This window comes from Neodiprion pinetum, chromosome 6 (genome assembly GCF_021155775.2).
Source record: "Neodiprion pinetum isolate iyNeoPine1 chromosome 6, iyNeoPine1.2, whole genome shotgun sequence".
Taxonomy (NCBI): Eukaryota; Metazoa; Arthropoda; class Insecta; order Hymenoptera; family Diprionidae; genus Neodiprion; species Neodiprion pinetum.
Genome location: NC_060237.1, coordinates 8,894,815 through 8,906,129, shown reverse-complemented (window position 1 = coordinate 8,906,129; position 11,315 = coordinate 8,894,815). Strand labels below are relative to the sequence as shown.

Sequence of the window (11,315 nt, the reverse complement as noted above, 5' to 3'; positions counted from 1 at the left end):
TTAAGAGAAACAATTTAATTAACAAAAAAAAAACGTTGATATATTCAACTGATATAGGAATATATGGTAAATCACCCACTACCGTTCTACACATAGGCCAATAAATTGAAAATATGTCTGACATAGACACGAAGTTTCCATTATTCATCAAACATTACAATACATGAAAATCGATGAATTTTCATTTTTTTTTTTTTTTTTATAAAGTGGTACGAAATAAGGCTGTTCACGCGTATGCGTACTTAAAACTTCAGATGCAAACAATTATGAAAAAATGAAGACAAAAACAGTCAATTAACGTGAAGTGCCCTATATTGTATCAACATCTCAAAACTTAAATCTTGTATGCAACTTAATCCACTTACTACTTGGTTCGTTAAACTTCACCATTCCATATACTATGTACAATGCACACTCTTATTAGTTACAGCTTAAAAATCATCTTCGATGATACAAATACTAATTCTGTGGATAAGATTTGCCGAATTTCACTTGCAACTAGAATGAATTTTACTGGGTTGAGGTAAAAATTCTAAGTTTTTGTAAACCTGAATACCGACGCTAAGTGAAAACTGACTGGAGTTAGTAGGAGGTAGAAATATGTTATTCACTTTGTTGTGAATGTCACTAAAGGTTCAGATATTTCAAACTTGAAGTTATTGACAACTGATGAAACTTATAACCAGTTGCTATCTGAATGTTAAAAAAAAAAACATGAAGTTGTAGATGTTATATCTGTGGCCTTAGCAATTGATAAATGTAACTTTTCATCTATCTCAACTAGAATTAAAACATATTTTTAATTACGCAAAATATCGATGATAAGCCTAGACTTCACAAAAATCGGGTTAGTCCAAAATTCAGTCTTTTGCACAAGCTGTTGGTTCTTGACAATTGTTATGTTTTAGTGTCGCCTTACATACAGTTATCAAAATTAAATGCACATTGTTTCTTATTAATTGAATCTCGAAGAACTGTATTAGTTTAAAAATTTATTACGATTACGTAATGAAAAAGTATGCTACGAAAAAAGCTAGATCTGGATAGCTTCGAAATGAATTGATTTAGTAGTGCAATCATTTTAATCTAACACAGATATAAAAAATCATTTTAATATCACACTAATTATACAATACATTCCTTTTCTTGTAGCTCAATCTGTACATAACTTTGACATAAATTTTCTCAATTGCGTACCTTTAGCGCTATTCATCGAACTATTAGTTTGTTTTTTTTTTCTTGATAAACGCTTCTCGTCTGTAATAAAATTTGACAACTCTACTTTTTCAACAACCAACAGTTTGCGATATTGGTCTTCAAAAACAAACAAATCCATGCTATGTATGACAATATAAACAGTTTAGGCCTGGCTGGTGTGATATGCGTATCAAATTTATTATATGGTAGATTAATTTTCCACTGAGTACGAGGGTTTTCAAGTATGTAATACAGTTACGCTATGTCTTACTGAAGTTCGAGAATGGCCATTCAGCGCGATTACCCAATTTTTCCCCTGTGGTTGTGACAGATCACATGAATGTAAATCAGTGTTGAAAGTGAAAATGATCGAAGAAGTTGCCAATTCGCACAGCGAGCTGAAATATACCTTGTATATTCTACTACACAGCAAAATGAGAAATTTACTAACCCCAGGTAATTTTTCTTACGTATAGTTTACAGTACGATTTTCAATTATTTTTTGTTCAAAAATATCTAACATTATTAATTAACGTTCAATTTTTTAAATAATTACTCTTATTAATAATATACAATCAAGAACTGGTTTGACTTTGTTTTTGTTCTATTTACTTGTTTCTTTGAATCAAGACTCAGCCTTACTCAGTTAAAGATACTACAACTGGAACGTATAAACGAGAAATTTACTTGTTTGGATAAAATTATTTTTTGAATCGAATTAAGAAAATTCCTGACAAGTGATTAGTCAGTATATAAATAGTACAACTTGAATTTCTTCCTAAAAATTCTTACATACATCTTTATAGAATATATTGATCCAATGGTAATTCTAATTGATATAATTAAAAAAAAAAAAAAAAAACTGTACTGTTCGAACACAGGTTTTTACCAGGTTGACAGTTACGTTTGAACTTTTCACCAACTGGTCATTCGCAAAACGAGTATATATTAAGTTTGTTGAATTTTTATACATTTAAATTTGTACAAACAATTACTAACAATTAAATTTTCAGTTTTTGATCGTAAGATTTTTACGTACTGCAGTAGAGCTGGTCTTGTGTTCCCTATTCAGAAGTGTGTTACGTACGATTATGCCATACAATTTGTTTTCACTGAAAATTATTTAATTCATATAATTTATTGATAATTCAGGTACGAGGCATTTACCAAGCACTGACAAACGCTCCACGGTAATAAATTACGGATGGTAATGTACAGATATACAGGGTGTCTAGCAGTTACGGTAATAGGAAAAATAATTGATAGGCTCGATAAGACAAACTCCTATTTTCCTCTGTACATATCACAATTACAATATCCAGAAGTGGATTAGATATCTTTAGTGTCTATCAGTTTCATTTATACGTACATCCCGAATGGATAGCAAAACACCCTGTACTTGTTACATATAAATGCATACTTGTTAAATATAGCTTAAATTGTTAAATAATGAGTTTTAATCAGATTTACTTTTCAACGTTTCAATTCAATATAATGCTGGTATTCATTACTAGTAGCTTGTATTCCGTATGCACCGCTTGAGTAAAGCAAAATATTCTCAAATTCGCACGTTCATTGATTCGGTGTTCAGAAAGAAATTTCGAATATACACGTCAACTATTGATTCAAAAATACAAGAAACCAGTGCCTAAGTCATATTTCTGTGCAATGCTTGTTTTCAACGTTTAAGTATTTCTAGCACTCCTGTTGCAATATTACAAACAGATTAATCTTACATATTGTTAACTAGGATGGTACAGAACGCGATTAAAAATCTGTAACTGCTTCTGCGGGTCATAATTTTTATAATTTTCAGATTATCATTAAATGTGTGGACAGTATTTCCGATGATGTATCTTATTCACATCGTGCGCTGGAGCGGTCAATCGTCCTTGGACTTGGATTCAACTTCTTGTTGGCTGCCTTCTTCTTCTTCGTCAGAATAATTCGTTGGCAATTCACCAGGCTTCAAAAGTCGTCCGACATATTCGTATTTTTCTGTAAATGAAATCACGAATCTTATTTTATTTACAAATACATCTAATTTACTTTTTCCAAGAACCGAGTTGAATTTTTTCCTTTGCTAAAAGTTGGAGAAACTCCATATCATGCACATGTGCTTTTTACCTCAAATGTATGGGTTTTGTTTCTTTTATTTTATTTTATGATAAACGAAAAGGTGCATTGTAAGTGCTAACTTGTTGTGAGCATTGAATTAAACTACAATTTATAAGCAATGTCTTATTATACAGGCCTTGAACTTTGATCTTGTGAATTTCATTTGGTAACCCAATGAAAAGTGGGGGCTAGATCAACTGCGTATTTTAACAGACACTACTGAATTGGATATAAATATAGTCGTTAATTCCTAGTTTACACGTGCAGTTTTTGAATCGAAATCTATAAGTTCTCTTTGCTATTCACGTCTCATTCTGTATAATACATCCTCATATAACTTTAACAAATCCAATGGTTTTATTTGAACATGTAATGCTCCCCCATAGATAAAACAATAGTGCCTGAATGTTTTCAGATGTATAATATCAAATCATGAGGCATCTCTGTGTTAATAATGAAATAATGCCTAGCATTTAAAGTACAAAGTATAAGGGGAGATATTTTATTGAACCTTTGAACTGTTCTTCCCACTCCCTGACAGAATCCATTTCCACGGAATTGAAATCACTCAAATCATCGTATTCGTCTGTCCCTGGGACGACGGAAAAAGTTGCAAGACCACGACTGGCGTCTCTGCCTGCGAATGCTGCATAAGGTCCACCTGAGAATTAAATAAAAATATACATATTTTGTATCATTAATTTTATTGACAAAAACTGACAATTATGTCACTTCCAAAGAGATACATATTAGGGTGATTCCGACTTGTTCTGTGTAAAATGTAAAAATTAGTATGTTGCACATTCAAACACACATGATCAAAAGGATACCACAACTGATGTGTGTTATTGTTATGAAATAAGTTTATGTACGTACATCAAAAGTTCTAAACCAATCCACATTGTGGTTGGTGATGTCCTTGGAGTGAAATTATAGCCGACTGTGGTTTTATTTATAATGATAATAAAACAATTGTTTGAAATCAACCTGGAGGAGATATCTCCAAAAACTTGTTTCAACGATATCAAATTTTGCATTTTTCGACACATTACACTGCTAATTGAGGTCTACAACGTTCTGATGTAACTCAACATTGAATGAGGTAATGAATTATTGACATTTCTGGATCAAACTGTTCGAGTGCAATTTTACAAAAACTGTGCAAACTTTCATACACATCACGAGTTATCTTATTGTGAATCTTTCCTGAATTATGGTCAAACAAGGGTATTTTAGAACACAATCACAGCATTTCTTTCAACTTTCAAATAGTCTGCATCAGGTAATAAAAGAAATTTCCGAATCTAAAGCAAAATTTAGAAATAACAAAAAATATTACCCGATTATCAAATACATACAACCTTGACAAAAAAATTGCTATTTTTATCACATTCTTGCGGGCTCTTTTTCAGCAGCATTTGCGGTTTGAGATTAAAGTGTAAGAATTGCAAACAGCCAGGCTTTATAAAAATCATAGTTTATGATATTATTTGCCCAATTTCACGTAAGATGATCAAGAGTGAAAAATCAATACATCTACATGAAATTTAGCCAATTAGTATCGAAACATTAATTTTGTCAGCTGACTAATGTTTCGTGTCCCACGAGCAAAGCATTTCATTCTGAAACTTATCAAATACATCAGAAACTTTTATTTTCTGATCAATTCATCAGTAATGCAGGTCGAAAAAAATTTCAGAATCCTGTTCAGTTAAAAACTAATTGATGGAGAAAACAGTACGAATTATCATATAACGGTACATCTATTTCACCATAGCTATATGGTTTTTTGTAGTTGAGAATGTAGTCTGGAACCATTGATCACTCGCTGACTAGGAATTACGTATTGTGCAAAAATCGAGGAAACATTTCAAATGACATTATAAGCAAACTCAGCAAATACAAACACCCTGGAGAATGGTATTATAACTGTAAAAAAAACGCGTGTTTCAGCTGAATTTACCCATTCTTACGAAATTTGAAACGATATCTGACGTGGTTTGGAATTCTTGATAACGTGAGCCTTGGCACACATGATATGGTTAATGAGTATATCTGTTGGCGTCAAATGCAGGTAATTTGCAATGATGAAACATAGATGATGATAGAGACTACTTGATAAAGATCGGACCAAAATATCAAATTTTTATCAGCTATTGATGATATTACAATCGGTTAATATTACTGTAACATCGAAAGCATGATCGATCTTGAGGCTAAATGAGCAACGTCATTCCATTACGTAGAGAAACACTTCAATTTAGTGCCCGTCATCATTTTACGCAGCGATATGCGACGATGATAACCGAATGAATGTGTGCATCGCATCGTGTACCGTCTATTCAGGATATATGTGTGCGATGAGCATACGCGAGCCGAAGACTTCAAGATAACGCGGATCGAGGAACGCATCGAGAATAATAAAAATGAAATTACCAGGACCGTAGAATCTGCGTCCTCGCGTTACGTCGTAAACACTGCCGTTGACTGCCATCAAAATTCGTTTGTCAGGACCGTTTCCATCGTATTGTTTCAATTGCTCGACAGTGAAGTCCCGTTTCAGTTTCGGCAATTCTGGTTCGACGTGTATTGGCGCCTCGACTTTCGTCTTGTGTTTAATTATTTTGTAAACAAGTAGCGCTATTATTCCAACCAGTACAAGGTTTATCGGAGATGTGAATATTTCACTAATAACATTAGTAAAAAGCGATCCGGAACCGGACTCGGCAGTGACCCTGCCCTCTTCGGCCATTTTCACTGCGGTTGACCGATTTCGACAACAGACAACAGACAACTGATCAACCGAACCCACTTTTCGACATTCCCAACCAGCACTCGCATGTTCGCCGGGAAGCGAGGAAGGAAGTGATGATGAAAACCTTGAGATGACGTCACTGGTTAACGTCTTCCTCACTCGGTATGCTGCCGCATTGGCGCTGCTGTCGCCTACTGCTCATAGACTTATCTGACTTATAGAGATAAACTCCGCGGTCCGTGCACGGAGCTGAAACCCTAATTAGAAAGAGGAAGCAACAGCAGGAACCGACCTGTCACTTTCTCTTTCTAATTAGGGCTCTAGTTCAGTGCATGGACCGCGCAGTCTAATTCTACAAGTCTATGTTACTGCTCCTACAGGGCTAGAAAATTTGGAATGATTTACGTCGATACACTTTGACTATATTTACTTGAATCACATTGATGCGGCAGCCTCGACGATCAACGCGTCATATTTCAACAGATTGGAGTGAATTCCGCGCCAGCTCTAACTCGGCGTATTGGCAGAATTCCCCCCAATCTGTTGAAGTGTAACCAGTCGATCGTCGAGGTCTGGCGCATCGATGCTCCGTGGAAGTACTCCGCCTTTGTTATTATTATTCACCTATTTTCCGACAATCATCTACTTCTATGACCTCGGTAAGGAGTTGAGGTTACTTATTGCAAAGTACTTGACGTGGAACACTTCAAATTTTCTCTCTGCGTTAGTGTTCCTTATACTCAATTTTCATTGATCTGTTGATCTGGCGTATTACCCACACAGAACTACTGATTGTGAGTCAATCTCTTCACCACATGCAAGTTATGCCGCATTCTAATGTTACAATCTGATGATTTCTTTACAAATTTGAGTATTCAAATTATCCACCTGAGAAAATGTATTTTCACATATTTTCTCCTATTTTATACGTGCTTTGAAGAGAAAGTTTGCGTCTTCCACTGCATCTGGGGCTTCATTCGCGCGAGGATAAGAATTTAGGAGTTCTAAATTTAAGAAATTGCCATAATACAATAAAACGTAATCGCCTCGTTTTCTCGGTAACCATCTTAGACGAAAATGCAGTGAGCGCAGTTTTGTATTTGGAATCAAGAGGTACTATAGCGAGAAAAAATTAGCTGTATCAAACCGCGGATCACAGCCTAATATTAAAAATATGATAACCATCATTTCTTGTTCTACATTTTTTAAGTCTTGTTATCACAAGCGTTACAAAGTATAGTCGTTTTCCTATTTTGTGCGCCCGGAGCTCACTCTTCTTAAACTCTCACGCATCCACATCCGTTCCACCGTTCGTAGTTTTTCGTTTTCCAGCCTTCGCTGCGTCATCTCTCGGCTAGCTACTAAGCACGGCACCTTGCGCTACACGTACTCGTTCACGCCCACTAACTTAATAATCTAACATTGCGAAATTCGTTTTTCCAAATCGTTCCGATTGCTTCGTGTCCATAACTTAGTTTACCTCTAATTGTACAATTATCGTGTGTAATTAATATTTTTTCAAATCTACGGACTACTCGTGTATAATGCGTAGTTCTATAGTTACAGCGTCAGGTGGCGCAACGCTACATAGAGCGGATCTCTCTACGGCGCGAAAACAGAGGCAGCAGCAGGGATTTTCAGTACGCTACGATCGAATGTGGACGTTTGTCGGTTTGGACCGCAATAAAGTATATTTATTCTTGTTGTAATCGCCGTGCATTGATATAACACAGTACTGTTTTGTGGAAGTTGTCAAATAATTATTCAATTTGTACAGTGAAATAGTGCCGTTGACTCAGTGCGAATCATAGTGGTGTAAATGCTCAACGGATGAACAACCGCAATGCCGCGTCGATGCGAATCGCAGCTGTAGCAGGACTGGCCACGAGTATCGTAAAGTAAGTTGAGTTGACATTCTATTAAAGGAGTAAAGTTAACCGATAATCATGAGCAGGCGTTGAAGTTGCTCCGTCATTTTATTTTCAGTCACTACGGTGAAATTATTGCGATTTGCGAAGCAGTTCTACATTATTTTTGCTAGATCACCAATTTTTTTTTCAAATTAGTTGATCACCTCAACGAGTTGTACCAATAAGTTCAAATACCGATCGCGGATAGAGATAAATGAGCTTTTTATAAACTTTTTTTCACGAAATTTAGGTGTCGTTTATAAATAATTTTCAGGCTGCTAAATCTGACTACTAGCAATGTTGAAAAATTTGTTTTTTCCCTCGCTCTCACGTATGCAAATTTATTTTTCACCTGTTTATAAAAATTCTTAGAAGAACGAGTCACGTAGAGTGGCAGCAAAATATTGGAAGGATAATCCTGTTTTTAATATTAATTCGTTCGAGATAGAACGATTAATCTTTCGTTTTTCACTTTGATCTAACATCTGCTGAATTTTATACCCCATTCTCTACAAGTTACCTTGAACAATATTTACATCACAATTTCTGAAGCATGAGAATAGGTATTGATGGATAAAAAATTGCAGCAAAGAATTTGCTACGCTGATTTTTATCACCACTCTGTCGATGGAAAATGTCGATTCTCATGATCATTTTTCATTATACATTCACAGCGACACATAGTTTACTATTGCGGCAGCATTTTACTATCTGGAAAAATCTAGCCTACCTTGCGTAGACCTCTAGTTACATTGTCGTCGGGTAAAAAAATTACAGTTGCTATGGTGGACTTTTAATGACCCTGTAAATAACACTTATCCAAAAATGATACGAGCTTAATAAATGAAGCTATGTTAAATAAATGTGTTCGATTTCGTTACATATTTAATCAGAGGTACTATTTATCCATCTGCTTCAGCAACTCTTACAAATCTCAAACTAAAGAAATAATCATATTCATTCTTACCTCAGTTCGGCACTTGTAGACCAATAAAGTTGTACAGAAATGACCTATATAAGAGCATAAGCTGTTGCGTGCAAAAAATATAGTCCCGCCTAACCAAGTCAGGGACATACCTAGGAATCGCGTTTGCAAAGTACATAAGTAACGAGTCCAAAACAATAGAACAGGGATAGCCAACTTGATTAAATCCGAAATGCACTGTCTACTATCCAGACTCAAATCTTTACCACAGAATTAAATGTAGTATTGTTTTACAGAGTCCTGTATTTTCTTTGCATTATCGCAATCTCAACAGTCATGATTACCAAAAATTGTGTTTATGATGTAAAAATCAAATTACAATATAGATGAATCAAACATTTTTCAACTATAATCAAAAAACTGGATTTAATCCAACAAAATCTTGCTGAAAACGTGAAGTAAAGATGATTAGGATTGTGGGATGTAAAGGTAGAAAAGAAATTATGCAACTTCTTCGTTAATGCAGGAGTAGACAAGATTTCTCATACCACCACAAGGTATGAATGACATTTGAAGGATGTTTCAGACCACAGAAGTTAATTTCTTGTATTCCGTGTGTGTGCATACATCTTTATGTCTATTAATGTACAGAAAATAGAATCTTGACCTCACGTGATTGAGACGAGTTTTTATTGCCAACATCTGCATATTTTTCGTAATTGCTTTAGTTCATAGCACTCTGCCTATTCCTGCATGTAAGTAAAAGAAGTAAAATGCAAGTTTTGAGAACACAAATTTATTTGTATGCGTTAGAAAAAAAATCTACAAGTAACACAACATTTTTAGTATCTTTTAAAAGCAAATTGTTCTCGCGAAATCTACGTTGGAGTGATTGTTATATCCATGTGTATTACATAATTATACATATACTAATATGCGTAGGACAAACAACAAATCTACGAGTAACACATCTTTGACATCTTCACAAAATTCATTTTGCTTGCTACATATGCGTTTGATTAACACATATGAAACGCGACATTTACGGCGTAGTACGTAGAGGTGAAGCAGAATCGGTGCGATGTTTAGATGATATTCCCCTCGGATTCTTGGCTTACGGTGTAGGCGTGAACAATGCTGCCATGCAGGCAGCTTCGCAGGTGCCAAATGCAGTATTGCATCCCACCAGGGCTGGGACGGCCGCAATTTGCGCTCCGGGTACGGTGCCGAAGGTAAAGCCTGCCGCGGCGAAGCAGGCGGTCACCAAGGCTCCACATCCAGCGTAGCAAATGCCAGCCGCCACCGGACCAGCTTCCACGTTGATAATGCCGGCCACAAGCAGCATGAGCACAGCAGATGTTGAAATTTTCATCTTTGCGAAGCAATGAACTTTTTGTTGAACGAAGAAACTTTAAGAGTTTAAGGAACTTTGCTTCCTAGCACTTTCGCACTGTGCGAAGAATCGGGCGACAATGACTTGAAATGGCGATGCGGATCGGGTTCTACTTCGACGATCCAACCGACGTAGTTGCGGGATTCCCGGCTACGTTCGTAATCTAGACGTTTGGTGCGCATCCACTATGCGCGTCCCTTTCCTGCGTTTGACTCGGTCACTGAAAGAAAAAGAGGGAACTAGCCGCACGGATTTTTGTCACTTACGAACGCAGCCCGTTTTAGAAGTTTCGAAGTCGACAGCTGCGATAAACGCGTTCATCTTCGATACATCGACGGCGTAAGTCATTCTGCATTCAATTCTTACTGCGCGTCGCGGCAAGCCCAGTTTAAGAATAATCATTTTCTTAGGTAACGAAACTTGAATACTTTTTAAATTAGTAGAAAGAGTTTATACTTAATGCGCAAATAGTTTTAACAATTAATTAAATCCTACGATTTATAAAGTGTACACACATTGATAACGTGACCAGAGTTCTTACCAATTTATTCTGCAGTTGAATTAACTTGCTAAGCCGATTGCATAAGAAGGGCACAATTTAGTAGGGATCTAAACGGAAAAATTTACCACGGAATGATTTAGACACATACAGACGTTGCATTCCTCCTCAGTTATAACACTAAACGATATTGTTTTGTCCAAACAAAATTTGTTTTCTAGTTTTTGTTTAAATCCGCAACACAAATTTTCACTTTTTTTACGATTTTTTTTTACCCATTACTGTTATTATAAATTTGTGAAGGTAAATAAACTGTCATCCATAATAGTCATTTCATGGTATATAACAATCATTAGTCGGTGGTTATTTATTTATTTTTATTTTTTTCATTAATTACAATGATACATACAGTGTTGCTATTTTGAGTGAAATGGATTGCGTGTTATATACTATCTTTAATACTGCAAATCATCTAAGTGTACTTTAGTGTATTGAACTACAGGGTTTAAATGATCTAT

At 35.6% G+C, this 11,315-nt stretch overlaps 1 protein-coding gene and 1 long non-coding RNA gene across 2 annotated transcripts in view; one reads left to right on the top strand and one right to left on the bottom strand.

Annotated features, from left to right (window-relative positions):
- MSBP (membrane steroid binding protein) lies at nucleotides 1–6,175 on the bottom strand. The gene is made up of 3 exons (XM_046631194.2): nucleotides 5,752–6,175; nucleotides 3,827–3,976; nucleotides 1–3,195 (listed from the first exon to the last, which is right to left on the bottom strand). The coding sequence occupies exons 1-3, from the start codon at nucleotides 6,065–6,067 to the stop codon at nucleotides 3,080–3,082; spliced, it is 582 nt and encodes a 193-aa protein (XP_046487150.1). The 5' UTR covers nucleotides 6,068–6,175; the 3' UTR covers nucleotides 1–3,079.
- A 1,482-nt stretch (nucleotides 6,176–7,657) lies between these two features.
- The window catches only part of LOC124221312 (uncharacterized), a 149,430-nt gene continuing 145,772 nt past the window's right edge, over nucleotides 7,658–11,315 (top strand). The window contains exon 1 of the long non-coding RNA XR_011177438.1: nucleotides 7,658–7,968. This is a non-coding gene — a long non-coding RNA (uncharacterized lncRNA). The remainder of the gene's footprint in view (nucleotides 7,969–11,315) is intronic.